The 20,527-nt window shown below is 53.6% G+C and overlaps 10 protein-coding genes across 10 annotated transcripts; 7 read left to right on the plus strand and 3 right to left on the minus strand.

Annotated features, from left to right (window-relative positions):
* Positions 1–601: 601 nt before the first annotated feature.
* Z520_10353 (uncharacterized protein) lies at positions 602–1,426 on the minus strand (the record flags this gene model as incomplete). Its single annotated transcript, XM_016780846.1, has 1 exon — positions 602–1,426. The coding sequence occupies one exon, from the start codon at positions 1,424–1,426 to the stop codon at positions 602–604; it is 825 nt and encodes a 274-aa protein (XP_016628139.1).
* A 354-nt stretch (positions 1,427–1,780) lies between these two features.
* On the plus strand, positions 1,781–3,885 carry Z520_10354 (uncharacterized protein; the record flags this gene model as incomplete). Its single annotated transcript, XM_016780847.1, has 2 exons — positions 1,781–2,036; positions 2,135–3,885. 2 exons carry the CDS (start codon positions 1,781–1,783, stop codon positions 3,883–3,885), a joined length of 2,007 nt encoding a protein of 668 aa, XP_016628140.1.
* Positions 3,886–4,518: 633 nt separating this feature from the next.
* Z520_10355 (uncharacterized protein) lies at positions 4,519–5,262 on the plus strand (the record flags this gene model as incomplete). Its single annotated transcript, XM_016780848.1, has 1 exon — positions 4,519–5,262. The coding sequence occupies one exon, from the start codon at positions 4,519–4,521 to the stop codon at positions 5,260–5,262; it is 744 nt and encodes a 247-aa protein (XP_016628141.1).
* Positions 5,263–5,970: 708 nt separating this feature from the next.
* Positions 5,971–8,198, minus strand: Z520_10356 (uncharacterized protein; the record flags this gene model as incomplete). The annotated part of the gene is made up of 2 exons (XM_016780849.1): positions 5,971–7,188; positions 7,263–8,198. The coding sequence occupies 2 exons, from the start codon at positions 8,196–8,198 to the stop codon at positions 5,971–5,973; spliced, it is 2,154 nt and encodes a 717-aa protein (XP_016628142.1).
* A 683-nt stretch (positions 8,199–8,881) lies between these two features.
* On the minus strand, positions 8,882–10,616 carry Z520_10357 (uncharacterized protein; the record flags this gene model as incomplete). The annotated part of the gene is made up of 4 exons (XM_016780850.1): positions 8,882–9,201; positions 9,270–9,388; positions 9,447–10,201; positions 10,263–10,616. 4 exons carry the CDS (start codon positions 10,614–10,616, stop codon positions 8,882–8,884), a joined length of 1,548 nt encoding a protein of 515 aa, XP_016628143.1.
* Positions 10,617–11,121: 505 nt separating this feature from the next.
* Positions 11,122–11,940, plus strand: Z520_10358 (uncharacterized protein; the record flags this gene model as incomplete). The annotated part of the gene is made up of 1 exon (XM_016780851.1): positions 11,122–11,940. The coding sequence occupies one exon, from the start codon at positions 11,122–11,124 to the stop codon at positions 11,938–11,940; it is 819 nt and encodes a 272-aa protein (XP_016628144.1).
* Positions 11,941–12,173: 233 nt separating this feature from the next.
* Z520_10359 (uncharacterized protein) lies at positions 12,174–13,496 on the plus strand (the record flags this gene model as incomplete). Its single annotated transcript, XM_016780852.1, has 1 exon — positions 12,174–13,496. The coding sequence occupies one exon, from the start codon at positions 12,174–12,176 to the stop codon at positions 13,494–13,496; it is 1,323 nt and encodes a 440-aa protein (XP_016628145.1).
* A 538-nt stretch (positions 13,497–14,034) lies between these two features.
* On the plus strand, positions 14,035–15,507 carry Z520_10360 (uncharacterized protein; the record flags this gene model as incomplete). The annotated part of the gene is made up of 2 exons (XM_016780853.1): positions 14,035–14,102; positions 14,163–15,507. The coding sequence occupies 2 exons, from the start codon at positions 14,035–14,037 to the stop codon at positions 15,505–15,507; spliced, it is 1,413 nt and encodes a 470-aa protein (XP_016628146.1).
* Positions 15,508–16,689: 1,182 nt separating this feature from the next.
* On the plus strand, positions 16,690–17,561 carry Z520_10361 (uncharacterized protein; the record flags this gene model as incomplete). The annotated part of the gene is made up of 2 exons (XM_016780854.1): positions 16,690–16,849; positions 16,921–17,561. 2 exons carry the CDS (start codon positions 16,690–16,692, stop codon positions 17,559–17,561), a joined length of 801 nt encoding a protein of 266 aa, XP_016628147.1.
* Positions 17,562–18,136: 575 nt separating this feature from the next.
* On the plus strand, positions 18,137–20,053 carry Z520_10362 (uncharacterized protein; the record flags this gene model as incomplete). The annotated part of the gene is made up of 1 exon (XM_016780855.1): positions 18,137–20,053. One exon carries the CDS (start codon positions 18,137–18,139, stop codon positions 20,051–20,053), a length of 1,917 nt encoding a protein of 638 aa, XP_016628148.1.
* Positions 20,054–20,527: the final 474 nt, after the last annotated feature.

The raw sequence follows: 20,527 nt of genomic DNA on the forward strand, positions 1-20,527 counted from the left end.
CCCATGTAGGTCAGCTTCATAACAACTTGCCGATACAACTACCGTCAGTCCAGAAGTATTCCAGGCCATCCATTTGTGCTTGCCTCCTGCAAAATTCGACTTTGTGGTATCCTATCTTGGACCGGCCGGAATGCTCCACTATAATTTTAAAAGTGACTTCCTGGTCATACGCCTTCCGGGTATACGAGAGCATGGCGTAGTGTGGCACGTCAACCTCGGGGAACGGTGTCAGGCAAGGTTCCACTTCTAAGTCAGGCCCTGACAAGGGCACATCAGAGATCACTTCATTACGGTTAACCGAAAGACGCTTGGGATTTGCTCAAAGGAGATATATCAATGTAGGCTATAGTGCAGGCGACGAGAATTGCCTTGTCTGGATGATAGGACAGGGCCTGGTGAAACAGAAGTAGATTGATTCAGACAATGCGGAAGTTCGTGTGAAATGACGCGGCGGGCTGTGTCTCTGACTCAACCTTGTGCTCAAGGAACCGAAGCTTTTAAAAGTGTTCCTGGACAGAGATTACAGCGAGCACCTGGCTTGAGTCGCAATACTTTTCTGGCGAGTTCGACATGACAATCGGAAGAAACTCAGCCGTGAGTCCTATGAAAGCAAGATCTGGACATTCTGGAATCTCAGACGCTCAAGATCTTCCATCGTCTCCTGCGAAACTCGGGTGCCCCGATAGGTGATTTGTGACGTCGATAAACGTCGTGACAGGGCCGGCATCTTGGATAGTGCCTCCCAAGACTTTGGTTCCTTTATCTCGTCAACGAGCTTGATGCCTAATACCCAATGGCATGCTTCCAGGACTTGGAACTTCACCAACTCCTCGGCCGAGTCTTCCTCCGGCAAGCCGTCTATATCACTCTCCAAGGTTAGCTGGACGATACTCCCGCTCCACAATCCTGCAGCGCTGTCTTCGCCCCACGCAATATCAAGTGCAATTTCAGCGACTTTTGCCCCTGTCCAACTGCGGTGGAAATTGACCGTGGCAGCACCAGAAGCGTCTGGGCCATCCGCATAGATGAACCATTTATCCTCCATTTCCACGGGAGCGAATCCATGGATCAGCTTGCCAAGGCTCTCGGGAGAAAGTGGAACATTCCACGGCAAGTGGTACTGCTTCACAAAGGGCTCAGCCTTTGCCCATGAATGCTTTGTGGTCCGTGTGCTTCGGAGAAAACCCTGTCGGCCGAAGAGTCGGTGGTGGGCTAGATCTCTCTCGGTTTGAGCGCCTGGAAAAGGCTTGCCATTGTCGTCTTCATGCTGAGCTTCTTCCTCTTCCTCCTCTCTTTCGTCCGTCGGCTGTGGTGCTGAAGGCTGTGCAGATTGACGTGCCGACAAGTCAAGGAGGGATGTTTGGTCGCTAAGGGACTGGATCCCGGCTTGCGATTGAGACGCAACCTTGGAAAATTCATCCGCCATGTCTGATGTTCGTCTTGTGCTCTAGACTTTTGTCTTCGATAGAATTAATCGGCCACTCGCCTAACTAGTTCAGTTTTTATGCTTTTCGCACACTGATGCTGAAACCTGCTCGTACTTGAGAAAGCGTCTAGACGTGCCCGGAGGACTTCAGCCTCAGTCAGGCAACATTCCTTGGCGATCATGAAAACGCCTTGGCTTCAACAGGCTCTCTACAGTACATTAGCCGCAGACTCAAAGTGACAAGGCAGATCTAATGCCTCGCAGCATCCAAGTCCCAAATGCTGACACACTCACTCGTCTTATATCGTCTCATGGTGCAATTATAAGCTGCATCGCATTAGCTGTCAAATGATTATGGCCCTTGCCGGGACTTGCGAGGTCTGTGGGAATCTGGGGGCCTGCCACACCGAAGTTTCTGCGGCGGCACTTGTGCAAAGTGCTGCAAGCGGCTGCCCAGCGTGCTCGATCCTGAAGGACGGTGTCTTTAACTTGGTGGAAGATTTCGAGCAGATCGACAAGCTCCAGCTGGTGGTAGATCTGTCTCTGTTTGTTTATCTACTGGGAAAGCAAAGGGAACGGCTTGGCGTTCTCGAATTCTACACCCTTCCAGGTACGTGACCAGATATTTCCGTCTACTGAGACTACCTAGATATTCTGTCTTCATCGGCAACGTCCTTGATGAAGCTGATCGAGCGTCTTATGAATCAGATCGTCCCGTTCTTTGGCCCAAACTAGGCCCAGCACTACATGTCTCCGAAAACTCATCAAGTGATGAGTGCATTGCTTTGGCTAGACGATGGCTCAGTGGTTGTCTCTCATCGCATCCAGCCTGTAGAAGGCTTGGTACTCCGATTCTGCCTACCAGGGTCATAGAGGTCGGAGCTTGTGATGAGGACATAAAACTTTACGTCAACGGATCTGAAAAGAGGGCCGAATACGCCGCTCTATCTCACCGCTGGGGGGGCGGCCAACCCATTGTCTTGACCAAGTCGACCCTGGAAGAGAAGCAAGAACGGCTCGTCTTGGACGACTCGTCAAAAACCTTCAAGGAGGCAGTGGATGTCACTCGACGACTTGGAATTCCATATCTTTGGATCGATTCGCTGTGCATTCTGCAGGACGATCACTCGGACTGGGAAAAAGAATCACCGTTGATGGGTAGTGTATACAATAGCGCTACTATCACTCTCTCCGCCGCCTCCTCTATCAATACCGCTGGTGGTCTCTTCCCGCGAGGGGAAGACAGACTGAGCAGAAATAAAACGCTCAAATTAGCCTGCGCAGGACCAAGCGGAAACCAGGAATTCGTCCATGTCAGAGCTCGACATAAGGACCCTTTCAACATTCATGAAACTGTCCATTCCTCACAGGAACCGGAGCAACCATGCTTGCGATCGCGAGGATGGGTATTGCAAGAAGATCATCTGTCACCGCGAATGCTCCACTTCCGAAAAGAGGAGCTTGCATGGACCTGCTCGACGTACTCACGATGCGAATGCCGGACTCGACCCTCTCTCCCGCTCCCACACCCTTTTCGCGCGGCGCCAGGGACAAGGGAGAAGACCCCGGAACTCACATATACTTTGGGCATCCAGTGGCCGCCCATGGTCATGGACTACTCGCGCCGCGATTTGACAAAAGCATCCGACCGTGTGGCTGCGTTGTCTGGGCTGGCAAACTATATGGAAGACCAGACGTCTGACACATACTACTGCGGGCTGTGGTACGAGGACTTGCGATTTCAGTTGCTCTGGTACGTCGATCGGAGTGGTTGCACTGGACCCGTCCCCAGTCGTTTTCAGTTCCCGTATGCCCCCACGTGGTCCTGGATGTCTGTTCCTGCTCCCATCAGCTACTACGAGAGATATCCCGTTGGCAGCGCGCCAAGTCACCGGGCAATCCGTTCCGCTGATGCTGTCGCACCTCTTCTCACCATTATCAATGTCGGTCGTCTTCCTGTCGACTGGGATAATCTAGTTGGGCCTCTGTTAGTGTGCCCGCTTTTGGTCGTTGCACGCGTCCTGCCCGTCCATTTCGACAATGTAACCAAATGGTGGATCGCCGAACACCCGGTTACAGATTTCGACCCGGAAAACCTTCGGGTGAGCATTGACGTTGGGGAGGACAGGCCGGAGCGCTCTCCTGAGGCATCGTACGTCTTCATCCTAGCCGGCCGCTGGGTAGGTCAAGGCATGACTATTGCGTGTATGGAGGCAGTGTGCATACTGGCCCGGCGCATGCCTGAGCAAGCTGAGCCAATAATCGACCTTGCTCGGAGATTCCAACGCCGCTTTGGTGATGATGTGGAAACTACCGGCAGCGACTCTAACGATGCTGAAGGTCCGATAATGCCAGAAATGGACAATTCATACGAACGCGTAGGATTGGTACGGGGCGCAGGATCTCTCCAAGCGTGGACCCAGGCGAACGTACCAGTCGAGGCAGTATTTTTGTTCTGAAATGCGAGACTACGTATTATCGACCTTGCAGAAATTAGCTTGGTATTGCAGCGTTGTTCGCTGAAATAGAGCTGAAGATGGAATGCACATTTTACCCGCTTTTTCCTTACCCGATGTTTTATGAGGCTTCGTTGGTTATCGAGAAGCGACAACGACGGCCTCTGGCAAAATAGTGAGCTCCACTCCGGGTTATACTGGTACAGTGGCGTTTGAGAACGAAGCTCATCATGGCGGTTTAAAAGTTGTTGGAGCATCTTTTACATCTGAATGATTTCCGGCCACGCCTATCACAGGCTCAAATACCACCATAGATGACGGAGGCCTTGCTCCTGTTCCCTGGACACAATGCGTCTACCCATTACATCCCTTGACACATAGTCCAAACGCGCCCAGGCATCTGAATTCTCTCGATACGGAAAAATGCCCGGTGTGCTCCCTTGTTCCACCTTAACCAGGACCGTTCGATTCGTCCGTTGCTGAGTCGGGCCGAGGCAGTGGTTCCTGAGGCTTGCGCGCCATGATCTCCAACCTGTGCGGAGAAAGCGGAGTCGACTTCGACAACAAACCTGCGAGCCTGGTGAGCCTCGTCGTGCTGAATACAATCTTTCCTAATCTCCAGCAACGAACAAGACCATGCCTCAGGATCTCGACATAGCGTCCATCTGCGCCGAAATCGCTCGGTCGTACTCGCCCTGCGACGTCTCCGACGCGCTGTTGAAACTCCATGTCCCTTGGGCCGGCTACCTTCGCGACATCTCGCCCATCCCCGCTCGCCATGGCTCCAGCAACCGCCTCGTGGCCCCCATCAGCACAGTGGTCTTCGTCGACACGGCCCACGCGCCAGGCACGCAGTATGACGGCATAATCGTGCCCCCGGAGTCCAATCTCCCAAATGACAAACACTTCTCCGACGTTGCGCCGGCCGGCTCGGTGGTCCTCCTGCAGCAACCCTCGCACCAGATCGCTGCTCTGGTCGGCGATATCGTGGCGACGCGGTACAAGGTCCGTGGCGTCCGAGGCTGCTTCATCGACGGCCGGGCACGGGATGTCGTGGGATGCGGTGAGCTCTGCAAGGACGGAAACTTTCAATGCTGGGCGAAATCACTGTCAAGTCCCGGCACGAGTCTCCAGGGAAGGCCGTGGGCGGTGGATGTGCCGATCAAGATCGGAGACGTGGTGGTGGAGCCGGGAGACGTGTTGGTGGCCGACGAAGCGGAGATGGTTTGCTGTGTGATTCCCAGGGCAAAGTTGAAGGAGGTGATGGAGCTGTTGCCCGTGCATAAAGAGGCAGATGATGGATTGTTGGACGATGTCAGAGGTGGAATGGGCTTCAAGGAGGCGATCAAGAGGTGGCCGAAGCATTATAGTAATCATTGAGTCTTAGAGATCAGCCTCTTATTACCTAGGTATAGCCGAAACGGACTATTATAGATATAAGCGAGTAAAGTTACGATGAGACTAGATGTTCGTAACGTTGGCGCCTATACGCCTAAAGCCCGAACGGGAGCCTTACCGGTATATAAGGGAGTACGGTAGGAGCGGGCTAGAGCCGTAAGAGAGTGGAAGGGAGTCGAAGAGGAGCGTGAAAGAGAGGAACAGAATAGAAGAAACGCTTAGAAAGCGGACGACGAGCTCCCACCTCCACGTGGTGTCCGCTAGGACCTCTCAGAGGAAGAGTCAAGCTTGTCTCTGAGTGCCAGGAGCTCAACAACGCGGTGATCGTCTCATGAGCGACACGTCGAAAGCCACGAAAATCACCCTCTGCATCTCACGAAACACCGCAACATCACAGCCACTGTACACACAAGAGGGAGTCGCGCCCCTTTTCATCTACACCCCTGGACGGAAAATGGAGCTCGGTACTCCATCTTCCTGCCCGACGATGGTTTACGGTATCGGAGATTGAACCGAGTCCTGGCATCGCTGATACTCATCGACCTACGACGAGTGTGCCAATTACTTACTGTACTATACGCACCGAAGACTCGGTGGATAACAATTCAAACTCAGCATAGCCCGTGCCTGAGGGAGTTTTGCACAGTCGTCGCCATCCACGCGTGTCTCTCGTTATCTCCTCCCCCAGTTCTACCGGCCCTCATCGAGAAAGGGAAATTCGCACAAGTCGTCCAGTCCGAGCGCGGGATCAAACACTCCGGCGAACTCGTCGCGGATCTGGGAGTCGAAGAGCATGTAGTCCTCCGCTCCGGCCGCCATGCCTCCTCCAACCCCAACATTCCAGTTGTCGCCTAGACCACATATTCCTTCTGTAGGAGTCGGTCTCATTCTGGCAAAATAACCCACTTCCTTTTCATTCGGCTCTTGTCGCCGTTCTTGCTGCTTTTGCTGATCTGGTTGTGGTTGATGTTGTTGCTGCAGCTGCAGCTCCTGCTGTGCCGCGGGTTTCGCGCGGCGGGCCGCCAAAATCTTGGCCTGGACGTCTTCGAGGCCCTTGAGACGGTCCCAGGCACGCAAGACCGGGCCGGACCTGTTGCTCAGCTTCCTCAACAGCATCGAGGCCGCGCGGAGCGTTCCCCGGATCTCGGCCCAGTATTCGGCCGGGGCGTGCACCACGATCAGCAAGAGATTCCCCAGGCTCGAGACGATGAAGTGCTTGAAGAAGGTTGCGTGGGTGTACAAGAGGCTGGTGGTGGCGTCGAGATCGGACAACGTCTGAAGCGAGTCCTTTGCGATCCTCAGAGCCGTCAGCGTGTGCTCCAGGTCACTGTTGATGCGCGAGGCCGACTGCAGCAGCGGCCGGTAGATGACATTCCGCAACTGGTTGGAGCGGACGCAAAGCGCGACGCCGAGGTAGAAGCGCTGCAACTCGTCCGCGTCGCTGTTTGCCGCGTCCGGTATGGCCGTCTGTCCGTGCACGTATCGGATAGACACAGGGATCTGCTTCTGCCACTGTCGAACTTGATAGTCGAGATAGTCAATGTCTTCGTGCACCACGTGCGGCTCTTTGCTGGGAAATTCGTTGTTCATGTGCCAGGCCTTGGCGGAGAGCTTCGCGAACGGGATCATGACTCGCAGGTAATCATGGTCGAAGTCGATGGACAACAAGGCCGGATCAACAAGGCTGTCTTGGATGACAAAAGGCACGCCCAGGCCGAGGCTGGATCGACGGTCGAGCGTGTAGACCGACCAAAAGATCCTCAAAACCTCCTTGCGGGCGTCTTCTCCGGGAAAATGCTTCAGCAGGGTCTCGCGGCGATGAAGGCCCATCTCTAGACATCGTCGCGATGCGAGACAGGAATATCTGCTAGCGCGAAGTTCGTCGTCGAGATTATAGTAGAACAGTGCCTGTCATGAGAGGACATCAAATCTCAGTTAGTCCTTGGGCATCCAACACAGACTACGGCCTCGAAAAGCCTTACCGTCAAGACAAGGAGTTGGACGCCGCCGAGCCCTTCCACATTCATCAGCGAATCATCCGACGCGTCGAGCACGGTTTGCATGAGTTCTGTCGCTCGGTGCGTCCCTGCGGCGCCTAGTTCGGTCATCATGCCGATCGCAAGCTGGATCTTGAGGATCTGGGTGTCGACGCTGAGCATGAGCTCTATGAGACGGCCGGAGCCACCCAAATGCGGGCGTCCTCGCGCCACGTCCAAGCTGTCCAGCAAGACTTGGGCTTTTGATGCGAGGCGCAGCCTGTTGGTCACCGGATACATTGCCCCTATCGTACGGTGAAAGGTGTCGAAGTACTTCAGCACGTCCGACCGCTCCATCGTCCAAAGAGGATCCCGACCCAAAAGCCGCGGGAAGAGCATCTTCTCGGCCGATGCACTGTGTGGCGGGTGGAGCAACGACGGAGATTTGGTCGGACGATGTGAGTTACTGAATGCGCATCCCACACCCAGCTTGGTCAGGCTCTCATCCGCCACTTCAAAGGTAAACTCGGAGCTTGTGGGTCCGTGATACTCTGGGTAGATCGTGGCAGAGTCGTCCTCGGCGTCGAGCGGCGGCGTCGACTTTTCTCTTTCTTCAGGTTCGGTTAATTGCGCCGTACTTACAGGCTGGGCAAACTCGTCTCTGGATTCGAAGGGCTCTGGAGCATTGTGGGTGCCTGCCACCATTTGCTGGCCCGCGTGCGTCGAGCTGGGAGGAGATATCGCATTGATCTTCTCATTCAGGAGATCGACTTTCTCCATCACTGCCTGAATTTGACTGGCCATTTGACGCCATTCTCCACCTCGCATGTCTGATGCTTCTCCAAGCCCGGGGAGAATGTCTCTGCTTGAAGGTCCTGCTGGTCCTGCCGGTCCTGCGCAACCATGGTTTCGCGCTGGTCGATAGTAGTTGCACTGCACCATGCTGCCTACACATCTCTGACAAGGATCCTGGCCATCGCAGCGAACCTTGCGTCGTTTGCATTCATTGCTGGAGCCACTGGGTTCAATTTCACTTCGAAAGCAGGAAGCAGGAATGATAATGCTCACCAGGCACTCGAAACATAACGAGGTCGCTTGGGTTTGTGGGAATGATCCGCACTTTCGTTGCAGCTGTGCTTGGACGCAGATATGTTACCCTGGGGCGTCATTGTCGCGGTGGCCGCGGTATAATCAGAGAGAGTGTGAGGGATGACAATGGTAAGCTGTGGGGAATCACACTCTTTTTCAGGGATCGGAAGAAGAATCATCACGGGCATCGTGATGCTCCTCCACCCGCCAGATCTTCATGCTCACCCCAGGCCAAGGTTGTGGAGCCGTTGACCCGAGACTACCTGGTATCCGCTACGACTAACGTCAATCCGGGGATTACTAGGTACACTACCGACACGGAGTATGGCGCTACAAAGAGTGCCTCGGCTCCATACTGCTTATTTCACTTCTAAGCACCCAGGTGGTAGTCTGCTTGCTATCAACAGCCTGGGACACGGAAAAGATGGCTGAGCTATCGCCAACTACCCTGCATGAAATTTGTTCCTCTCAAGGCATTCCCCATAGGACTCAAGCCTCTCCTTTCCAACTCTGTGCATGCAGACCGTGGCAGTTCCTCACACCACTGCTCCTTCCTTTAAACCCTTTTCCAGGGCCGATAGATTGTGAGGAACAAAACGGACCTTATAAGCCTTGGGCTGCGTGGTTAAAGCCGCCGGGTTGGCGACGCCCTTGATCGGAGAAGTCTCGAGGATCCCATCCGGTACAACCTTGAAACTGTTCAGGACCCTCAGGAAGAGGACATAAAGCTCCCGGTAGGCCAATTGCGTGCCCAGGCACATTCTCGATCCGGTGCCGAACGTGAAGGTCGGAGCCTCGGGCCTCTCAACCCATCGCTCCGGTCGAAACACCTCTGGATCTTCCCACAAGTCGGGATCTGTCGAGATTAAGCACATGTCAGACAGGGCGAATCAGGGAGGTGTGCTCGAAGTCTGGAGGTCTTACCCATGTTGCAAGCCCAGACGTTAAGGAACATCACCGTCCCCTTTGGGATCACCTTGTTCTCGTAGACAAAGTCCTGAATGGTACAGCGCGGCAGTGATAGTCGAGTCACAGAATAGAACCTGATATCGGCTTTGAGCATGGAATCGGTCCTTCCGATGGATCAAAGTATGTGCTTACCTCAAGATCTCCTTGATGACTGCTACCAGATATGCACAGCTTTGATCGTCCGCGGCGTCACATAACGGGTTGTCGGACGAATAGGTCTCGCGGATGGCGGCGAGTGCCTTCTTCTGAACATCCTGTCTATCCGCCAAAATAGCCAGTCCCCACGACACGGCCGAGTTCATGGTGTCCAAGCCGGCGGCCAACAGTGTTAGATTGAGCGAACTGAGTTCCAGCTTGTTGAGCTTTGCCTCCTCGTCGAGAAGCACGTTGGCCCTCATACATGGCTTGTAAGCCCCTGTGGCAATCCGATCATCCAAGTCCTTGTCCAGGATTTGCATGTATCTATCCCGCCGGATTTTCATATCTGTAGCCACGGCAGACTGCTTGTTGAATGGATTGAGGCGAAGAAGCGGGATATAGTCCTGTAAGTTTCCTGTTGTGCTCCGGAAATTGCTGATGGTGTCTTCGACGTGCACAATCTCATGAAACAGGTTGTTCTGTGACTCCATGCGAGTTCCCCAGTGGAGCGTTAGGCCAATGCTCATGTTCATGCGCAGAAAGAGTGGCATCGGGTTAACTCCCTTCTTGCCACGGTCACCTTCACGCAGCGCCTCCGAGAGGAACGTCCGGGTTTCGCGGTCGAGGTGAGGAACATAGCTGGCGACCGCCGGTCGATTCACCGCTGTTGCTATTGCCTTCCTTCTTCTCTTTGTCGACTCGGACCAGGGACTGGTCCCTAATGTTGTTCCCGCAGTGTCCGAGATGATCTCAATTTCTCACGTTAGGGCGAGCTGTATGTAAATAAGAACTTCCTCAACGGGGACTCACTTTGTGAAAGGTATAAAACTCTGGCCTCGAACTCGTGGCATGCGAATTCTGGTTCAGGATCACCTTTGCTGCCGTGGCGGAGTTGATCACAAGGACCGGTATATTCCCCAGTTGTATTTGGTAAACAGGGCCATATTTTCTGGCCCATTGGCGATACTGCTCTGGTGCATCCTTGTGTCGAATCTGCAGCAGATTACCCACAATCGGTGCTCCAGGTGGCCCTTTGAACCCGGGTACTCGCGCGAACCAGCGGACGAGTTCGTAGACAACGAACGCAATGAGGCTAAGTGCGGCGGGTATGAGGACACTTTGAGGTATATTTTGAGTGAGGTTGCTAGCAAACATCACGGCCATTGAGACAGCCTGGCATTCATCCAAGGAGCAGGGGCTTAAACTGACTCTGTCAGGGGATTTTCTGTAACCGTAGTCCTATATGAGCTTGTAAAGCCAGCCTGGTGGTCATGAGCCTTTTCTAATTTGGCGTTCGAGCAAGTGAGCCCCAAACATGTGCTCACTCAGCCGTCTCGCAGGAAGTACTCGTGCTTTGAGGCGGAATGTCCTTTCCGAGCCTCCGAACGGCCGCGAGCCTCACAAACGAGAACAGGCTGTCTGTCTACACAGATGTTTCCCACAAATCCCGGCCATACTCCGAGATCCCTGCATTTATCTCCGCAAGAGCTTTCGAATAAAAAGGTGCAGTAGAACGTTTGGGCTTGTTGGCATTCGGACTTCCCCCGTTCATGTCAAAAATGTCAGGACTTAAACTTCCGTTGCCAGATCGTCCTGTGGTCAGCTTTGTGCATTCGGCACATTGCTGATGGATTGCTATCCCGGATACTGGCCGCGCTGGAATTTCAACATGTCACAGAGGAGACCTTTCAAGGATATTGAATTGACACGTCCGGCCTTCGACCGCTCAAGCAGATTTGCCCTGACAGCTACCGTCTCCCCTGACTGGCAATGGGGCGGCGGCGCCAACGACCAAGGCTCTGGATTCGAAAAGAAGCACATCGAAATCGACCCGAATGCACCAGGGCGACCTGTCACGAGCAATTACAAATTGTTGATTTCAGGCATCATCCCCAGGCCGATCGGCTTTCTCAGTACTCAAAGTGAGGATGGCGCCTCGCAGAACCTGGCCCCGTTCAGCTACATGCAGGTTGTCAATCACGACCCTCCGGTATTTGTGGTGGGAATAGTTGGATCGAATGACAAGGACACCTTGAAGAACCTGAAAGCAACCGCCGAATGCGTCATCAACACGATTAGCGAACATTTCGTCGAGGCTGCTAACGCCGCCGCCATTGACGCTCCCTACGGTGTGAGCGAGTGGCAGCTGACAGGGTTGACGCCAGCGCCTTGTCGAGAAGTCCGGTGCCCTCGAGTCAAAGAGAGCATCTTCAGTATAGAAGGGAAGCTCCTCGAGATCAAAGATTTTGAGAGCAAAAGCACAAGGGGGGCCAAATCTGGATCCATGGCCATCGTAGAAGGAGTACGTTTCTGGATTCGCGAGGATGCCCTCAGCGAAGACCAAGCCACCATTGATCCAGCTGTATTGCGTCCTGTTTCTAGATTAGGGGGAATCACATACGGGCGGACTACAGAGGCCTTCGAGATACCTAGGCCTAAATACGCAGAGCACCGAGACCACCTTGCAAGTAGACAGCGCAAGAATTAAGATCTTTGTCTGTTGGAGACCTGCATCCTCCCACGTCAACTGCTTAGAAAGAATCGTTGAGAACGTAGTCGTTGCTCGCGACCTCCGAGGCCACGGAAACTCGGCTCGGAACAGCGCATTTGCCTTGAAGCATTCCTCCACTCATTTACTTCTGTCAATGCACATTTTCAAACTCTTGTACAGCAAGGCAAAAATTTCAATACAATATCATAGAGTAGGACGAAATCAACGCGATGGCGCCGACATCATGGCTGGACGTTGCCTCGGACTCTCCGTTCTCCCTGGCTAATATTCCATTTGGCGTGGGCATCTTTCCTGGACATGACAAGCCGTCCGTAGCTGTTGCTATTGGCGAATATGCGATGAACTTGGCAGTATTTGCCTCCAGTGGCGGATTCTCCCAGCTCGCAGATGTTCAAGGCCATGCTGAAGTCTTTGACCAAACAGCCCTCAATACACTTGCGGCCCTCGGACGACGCTTTTCGGCAATTGTACGGCGCTTTTTACAAGAGATTCTCAAAGAGACAACGCCATATCCTCACCTCCTCAAGGACAATAAAGATTTGCAATCTCGATGCCTGGCGCGGTTGACGGAGGTGGATATGCGTCTCCCATTCAACATCGGCGATTTCAGCGACTTTTATGGGGGCATGAACCACGCATATAATGCCGGGGCGCTCTTTCGGGGTCAGAATGGAGCACTGCTACCCAACTACCTGCATCTTCCCATGGCCTACCATGGTAGATCATCTTCGATATATGTCTCTGGAACACCAGTACGAAGGCCTTGGGGACAGATTGTGGAGGATCTAACCGCTACAAAGCATCCAATTTTCGTTCCATGCCGGACCATGGACTTCGAACTTGAGCTAGGTTGCTTTGTCTGTGGGGGCAATAAGCCATTCGACAATATCTCCATCGAGAACGCCGAAGAAAACATATTCGGATTCGTACTCCTGAACGACTGGTCCGCGCGCGACGTGCAACGATGGGAGTATGTGCCACTCGGACCATTCAACGGCAAAAACTTCGCGACGACCATCAGCGCCTGGGTTGTGTTGGCAGACGCATTGGAACCGTTCCGGAGTCCTGGGATGATTCATCCTGGACCGCTTCTTCCGTATCTACAGGAGCACCGCAAGGACTTCACATATGACCTCAAGTTGGAGGTCCAGCTGCGCAGCGGTAGCACGAAGCGTCTCTCGACAATCTGCTCCACCAACGCCAAGGACGGGCTGGTCTGGTCCTTCCCGCAGATGTTGGCACACCACACAATCACGGGCTGCAACATCAGGGCGGGCGACCTTCTTGGGTCTGGGACGATTAGCGGTGAGAGCACCTCCTCTCTGGGCTGTTTGTTGGAGCAGACGCTCAACGGAAGGCGACCGATTCAGTTGGAAGGAGGTGAGCAACGAACATGGCTGGAAGACGGAGACGAGGTGATTTTGAAGGCCTGGGCTGGTGATGAACAACACGGGATTGTGGGATTTGGGAATGCCGCAGGGGTGTTGTTACCAGCCCATAAGCAGATTGTGCCAAGTAAAGCTGCGTTATAGTTCAAATAGTGAGCCCTTGGAAATAAATCAAGTAGTTCTTGAGGTAGACGACGAATACCTTTACAGGTACACGTACCACCTTGCGACATGAGAAAGGCCCTGGCTTGAAACGGACAGCAGAATGTTGCTCGCGTAATCCATATTACAACTCAGGCCGCTTGCTTACTTTTGCTCATTACTCAAAACGTGATGACTTCGCATAGACTTGGCCCATCATCTGGATCGATGGTCTCGGTACCTAGGTAAGTCTGATGTGAAACAGGGCGGAGGCTGAAAGGTGCTCGGAGGGTGCTCGGAGGTGCTCGGCGGTGCTCCGAATTCCCGAGCTGTATAGGTTGGTTTCTGGGGTGCAGTCATGGGCGATGAGCGAAGATGATCCTCCGACCAGATGCTCGTGTCTCTAGAGCCGAAGAGCCGAAGATTCTGTATCGGCCCCTCCTTCAAGTTTTATAGAGGCGCTTTTCAACAAGGGTTCGCTGAGAGAAGAAGTGGGTTCACAAAAAAACAGAACATCAAACCGGCCTCGCATTGAATCAGCATGCCATTCTCGAAGTTCAAGACCTCTGAAAAATACAGATATAACACTGGTTTCGGATCCTATCAAGAGTGAGTATTCATGAAGCAGTCGAGACTCGATCGTCATGTCCATATAACCAACCCTCACAGGTCTGAAGCCATCGAGGGTGCTCTGCCTATTGGGCAAAATACACCCCAACGTCCGGCATTTGGCCTGTACACCGAAAAGATATCTGGCAGTGCTTTCCAAGCGGCGCGGCCGGAAAATCAGCAGACCTGGCTGTATCGCATTGTCCCCGCGGCGGCTCATGAGCCATTCGAGCCTGAGCGCCTGCTGGATGGCGAGGTGGCTACCAACTACAATGCGTATCAGAATCTAGTGCATGTGCCGACTCAGGTCCGTTGGGATCCGTTTGACATGGACGAGAAAGCAGACTGGGTGCATTCCATGCGCCTGCTTTGTGCCGCCGGAGACGTGTCGGCCAAATCTGGCATGGGCTACTTCATTTTCACGGCTGGACAGTCCATGGATCTCAAGACTGCATTCTCGTCGGCAGATGGCGAGCTGCTGATCATCTTGCAGACGGGCGTCCTCGATATCAAGACCGAGTTGGGCCATCTGTTGGTGCGACCGCTGGAGATTTGTGTTATTCCACGCGGCATCAAATACCACGTCTCCCTGCCTGAAGGGCCTGTCCGGGGCTATGCGCTCGAACTACATCAGGGGGTGTTCACTCTGCCAAACCTCGGCCCTCTGGGATCCTTTGGCTGCGCCAATGCAAGAGACTTTCAGATCCCAGTTGCTTCATATAAGGACGACACAGACACCGAGTACCGAGTGATAGCCAAATTCAACGGACAACTCTTCGAGGCCAAGCAGGACCACTCACCCTTCGATGTTGTCGCCTGGCACGGGACGTACTTCCCATACAAGTACGACCTTGGTCGCTTCATGACCGTCGGGAGTATCTCCTATGACCATCCGGACCCGTCGATTTTCACCCTGCTGGCTTCGTCCGAAGGGGTGGTGGAACTCGCCATTTTCCCGCCGCGCTGGCTCGTCATGGAAAACACATTTCGCCCCCCTTGGTACCACCGCAACACGATGGCTGAATTCATGGGTCTCATTCAAGGCGAATACGACGCCAGGACCGACGGCGGGTTTCGGCCCGGAGGAGCCAGTCTGCACAACGTGATGGTCGGCCATGGCCCGGACAGCGAAACGCACGCACGTGCGTCTGACATGGAATTGGTTCCGCAGAAAGTCGGCGAGGGCAGCATGGCCTTTGTGCTGGAGTCGAATATGATCCTAGGCTTGAGTGACTGGGCCTGGTCGCAGTCGACCAAGAGACAAATGAACTACAACGCCCGCACGTGGCTCGGACTCAGGAAGCATTTCCAGAAACCCAAGGGTGCGAAGGAGAACTCACCCTTCCTCGCCCCGAGGTCTATATCGCATGGCAATGGAAGCGAGGCAAGAGTTAACGGTCATTGAGATATTCTGCACTCCATTTCATATCTGATACCGGCGCAAGGCACAACCATGCACTGGGCTTCCTTTGTGTGGATGAATGGCTAGATGTTCATTGCTCCTTGCCGCAATCCATGAAAAGGGCAATTGGATGTCAATACTCATCGATGCAAGCTTTTATCTTGCCTGATATGGTCTCGGCATGAATTGTTGCTATTCCAGTGTTCTCCTTATATTCCAGTGTTCTCCTTATATTCCAGTGTTCTCCTTATATTCCAGTGTTCTCCTTATATTCCAGTGTTCTCCTTACTCCAAGCTTAAGTGTCATTTGAAGTTGCGGAAATTCACAAGCCACGAGAACTAGGTAAAGCCTTCCAGTGCCACCTCCCGAAGGAGGCTTTTCTATCACTATCAACCTAGTGACCGTGCATCAGCATTCCAACACGGTCTCTTGACTCTCTAGCAGGATTTGTTCACTCGTCCAATTTGCAGCGAGGCCGGAAGATTTGGCTGGCTTGATGAAGGACGGGCATTGGAGTTCCAAGAGGGATCGACACACCTCAATGGCGTTCCGTCCCTAGGTAAATTCAACCGTCTCCAGTCACCTCATCCAGGGCTTTTCTCCCTGCATCGTCCTTTCTCAGACGCCCTTCCATCGACACAGAATACTTTCAGCAAGACCAAGAGCGTTTGATCGCTATCCAATCGCATGAGCCACTATTAGAGACCAGGCTGAAAATAAAATAAGGCAGCCCGGCTGTAATTACACCGTTCAAGGAGAGCTTCCAAGGTTCCCAATTAGGGGCCGTACTTCTGTCTAGCCCTGTGGAGAATGGGGGCCATGCTCCCATATTCGGGGTCTGCGTCATCCCAGACACTGTCCCACAGGGCTTTTTGTCAGCAAAACAAAGGGTTTCATGCGCCTGACGAGATGATTGCGGCCCTCCTGAATGCACAGTTGGTCGTTGCTGGAAGACTCGAGATTGAGCTGGCGGGAGGCGTATGGCCCAGGCGCCGAATGGAACGAAGCACCAACCCAGCTCGAGGCTGGCTCCCTCGGTCGATAGCCAGACGGGCTTTCTACGAGATGAGTATTTAAGCTGAAGATATGTTCGTGAATCATGCCGGTCAACAACTCAACTCGCACCTTGCTCTAAAACGGGAGACACCCAAACTCCTCGATTGATACCCAACCAAATTGCCAACATGAAATACTTCTCAGTTTTTGCCGTGCCAACCTTGGCTGCACTCGTTAGTGCCCAATCTGCTCCAGACTTCCCAGTCCAGGTCAACACCAATCTGCGTGTCGATTTTCTCAACAGTTCGACAAGCGTTAGCCCAGCCGGTATCCTGCTGCCCAGAGATGGTATGGATTTTGGCCAGACTCGACATGCTGTCCGTTGTTAACATATGCAGACGTACTCTATGGTCCAACAGTGTATGGCCCAGAGAATGCCACGCAAGAAGCCACCTACATGCTCTTCATGGTTGACGAGGACGTCAACACAGGAAACGGTCCACGAGTTCAACTGCTCCACTACTTCCAGCCCAACCTTGTCGGCATCAACCATGTATTATCGATCGAGGCACATGCCCAGAATGCCACGACGGCGGTTGGGGCGGAGTATCTGACTCCCTCGCCGCCTGCAGGAGATGGACCGCATAGATACACGCTGCTGCTCTATCCTCAACCAGAAGGTTTCACCGTGCCGCAGGCGTATATCTCCTTCAGCCCACCTGCAGACACGAATGCGAGATATCCTTTCAACATGTCCGGGTTTGCTGAAGCTGCGGGGCTGGGACAACCCGTTGCGGCCAACTGGTTCCGCGTTGTGAATGACACTACCAGCACGACCTCGTCTACTTCAAGCTCTGCCAGCACAGCTACTGGGACTGCTATCACAACTTCGGTTCAAACGAGCACCGTCGCTTCGACTTCGGCTTCTCCTAGCGCAAGTGCAAGTGCAAGCGCTGCCGCCAATTCCGCAGCTGCTCGAGATGAAGTGCGCGGGAGTGCGAGAGAATTGGTTGTGGGACTTGCTATGGGCATCGTCGGTGCATGGTTGTGGATGCTTTGATTGGTTTGGATATTCAGGACGTATATTTGCGGCGCGGGTAGCTAGGTTCCTGCGGTGTCTTGTTACTATTGATGTAGATAGATAGATAGCGTGCTATATGGTTGAGAGTAGAATTTCGCATGTCATTATTTAAAGGATCTGAAGGAGATTTCTTTTGGCGTTCGATCTGGAGCCAGAGGTGTCATGTCAAATTGGCACCGAGCATTTAGATGTGCATGATGCTCCTAGACGAGCCATCTTGCAAGTTCCGGATCGAAAAGAAGAGGCACTGCATCCATCACGTAAGAAGCAAGCGTAGCAAGCAGCATAAAGAAAGTCAGACACGAATAATAATGGTTCCGACCTCGGCACCTTCTACTGTACCATTCCTGTACCAGTCAGGCCCGGTCGGTGCCCGGTCAACTCCAGATTGGCGGGGGATTCTTGGCATCCCAGATCCCCGAAAGCGCAGTGATCTTTCTTGCAACCTACATCATTAGTCTTCGAAGCTACGGCACCGCGAGGATGCGCAACAAGCGTGGCTGTCCAAGCCGTGTCTCCCCATCTCGCCAGCCTTCTGCAATCACGAGGCCGGGATGACTCGAGCGAGCTCGTCGAGGACGTTTACAGCGTGCTGGACATGCCGCCGACGAAACATTGCCTGTGACGCGGCCGTCCCGTCTTGCTCGCAGTGCAGGCGCTCGAACATCACCTGCGAAGGCTATCACTTCAATCTCGTCTGGGTCAATTCCGAGACAGGGAGCTATGCTCCACAGCAACGGCGCACCTTTCCCTGCCATTTGACATGGCGAGGCTATCCGACATGGACGCTGGGAGAGGTTGATCATCTAATACGTGACTGCGAACACAGCCAATACAGACAATGTCGGTGCAGATTGCACCAAGGCCGAACCCCTTTCACAGTCTTCCCTCGAGCTCATGGCAAGACCGAGCCGGTTAACGCTGATGATGCGGACACGGGCGAAGACATTCTTCCATCGCCACAGCCTGTCCACTTGAACGATGCCGACTTCCGATTCCTCACCTTTGGGCCATTACAGGGACACAACAGCACGCCCAGCATCCAAAGCACTGGCACTTCTACTTCAGAGGCTTCCCACCCTGAAGAATGGATTCTGGACATTCTCGAGGGGGTTGAGAGCGATACGCCCGTCAGGGAAGACCAGGGCCTCGTTCAACAGGAACCCAAGAATTCCTTGCGTCGATCTACGAGGAAGACACCAATGCCACTAATCTCACGGCCAACCCAGCCTTGGAACGTGGATGCGGGTTACAACGAGAGTAAACTGTTCCACCACTTCTTGTCCTATCTCGCAAAGGGCATGATACCCGTCGATGACGATCACAATCCATGGAAAACCGTCTACCCATCCCTCGCCCTGCAGATCACACGTTCCACTGAAGCACAGGCTCTATATCATGCACTGCTAGCCCAGTCTGCGTACCATCTAGCCAATCTAAAAGGCCCGGAACGCGGGTCTCAGGAGAAAGCCAGTGCGGTTCGCCACTGTGGGATCGCGCTGCACCAGCTCCGCAAGAGCCTGGTCGCGCCGTCAAAGGATTACACCACCGTTTTGGCAGCTCTATATACCGTCATTCTAGCTGAACATGTCTTCCAAGGCGCGTCTTCGGGGTGGCAAATTCACATCCGCGGCGCCCAGGCGTTTGTCAATCAGTATTTGGACAAGCAGCCATGGAGGCAGTCGCCAGAGGCCTATATTGTCACACAGAATTTCGCTCTCTCCGTGCTCATCTCCAGCACTGTCGATAACAGCTATTTAGGTACGGCAACGGCTGAGGGTGTCAGTGAGCTCGATGGTCTATTGCGTGATCTGATGACGAAACATGTCTTCGGCTACACGCTGGGCGGTACTTCTCATATACTAAGAGCGATATATCAAACACGACTCCTTGAAGCGCGAATAAATGGGAGAGCTGGCGCTGACGGGCAGCTAGAGCTTGATGCAGACACAATTGCTCAGGTTAGTGAGATCCTTCAACTATCGCACGTTCCCTTGGCAGACAAAGTCGAGGCATATCTATGCCACCGCAAACTCAGCGGCATCACTGTCCAGCCTCGGTTGTGGACATTGACTCGACTTCACCTGCGACTTTTCAACACCGCAGTGATGATCTACCTGTTTTGCACCGTCCTTCGGTGCACCCCTTCGTCAGTAGCGCACGACGTATTACAGGTCCTCAGGGACGCCACGACTTTCATCGAAATGCACCACGGCACTGTGTCAGTCTGGCCAGTGTTTGTTGCAGCTACAGAGGCGTATACACCAGAAGCTCAAACCCTAGCTACGCAATGCCTCGACACCCTCGGAGCCCGCGGGGCTGAAAATCGCCGCCATATGCAACGTGTCGTTCACCAGGTATGGTCGAACCGCCAAAAATTGGCATCGGAGCGACAGTGCGACCCTGGCGATGTTCTGGTCGATTGGCGCCAGGTCATGAAAGGGCTTAACATGAATATCTTACTTTTGTGACAGAGAAAACGTGGTGAACACTATGGGTCTCCTGTTCCTCGTTAAGTCTCTGCTTGATTCCGTCATGCCCTATTCATGTCTTGCGTCGCAACACAGAGGGTGATGCATTCGATCAGAATGCTGGCGTGTTGGTCAGCGAAGTCAAAACTTCGACGGTATCCCCAGGTCTCAATCGGGCAAGGTCAGTGCTGTTCAAAAGTACGATTCATGGTCGTGCTGCCGACCAGAAACTGGGGGGCCATAGCATCCCGGGAATTTTTGGAGCATGCCAAAGTACATGCTCCTCCGTCACCGTGGTCCACGCGACACTGAGGCCATGCGTGCCCCCAATGCCAGGCATGGCGGTCGATGCGCCAATCGGTCTTCCCCGGCAATCACCACAACTTTTCTGCCATCGACAAACGGACTAGGGTACATTGTCGGCCTCCAACAACCCAGCAGGGGCCTCAGCTGCGGGAATCTTATACTCGAGCC

The sequence above is a fragment of the Fonsecaea multimorphosa genome (assembly GCF_000836435.1).
Source record: "Fonsecaea multimorphosa CBS 102226 unplaced genomic scaffold supercont1.29, whole genome shotgun sequence".
Lineage (NCBI taxonomy): Eukaryota > Fungi > Ascomycota > Eurotiomycetes > Chaetothyriales > Herpotrichiellaceae > Fonsecaea > Fonsecaea multimorphosa.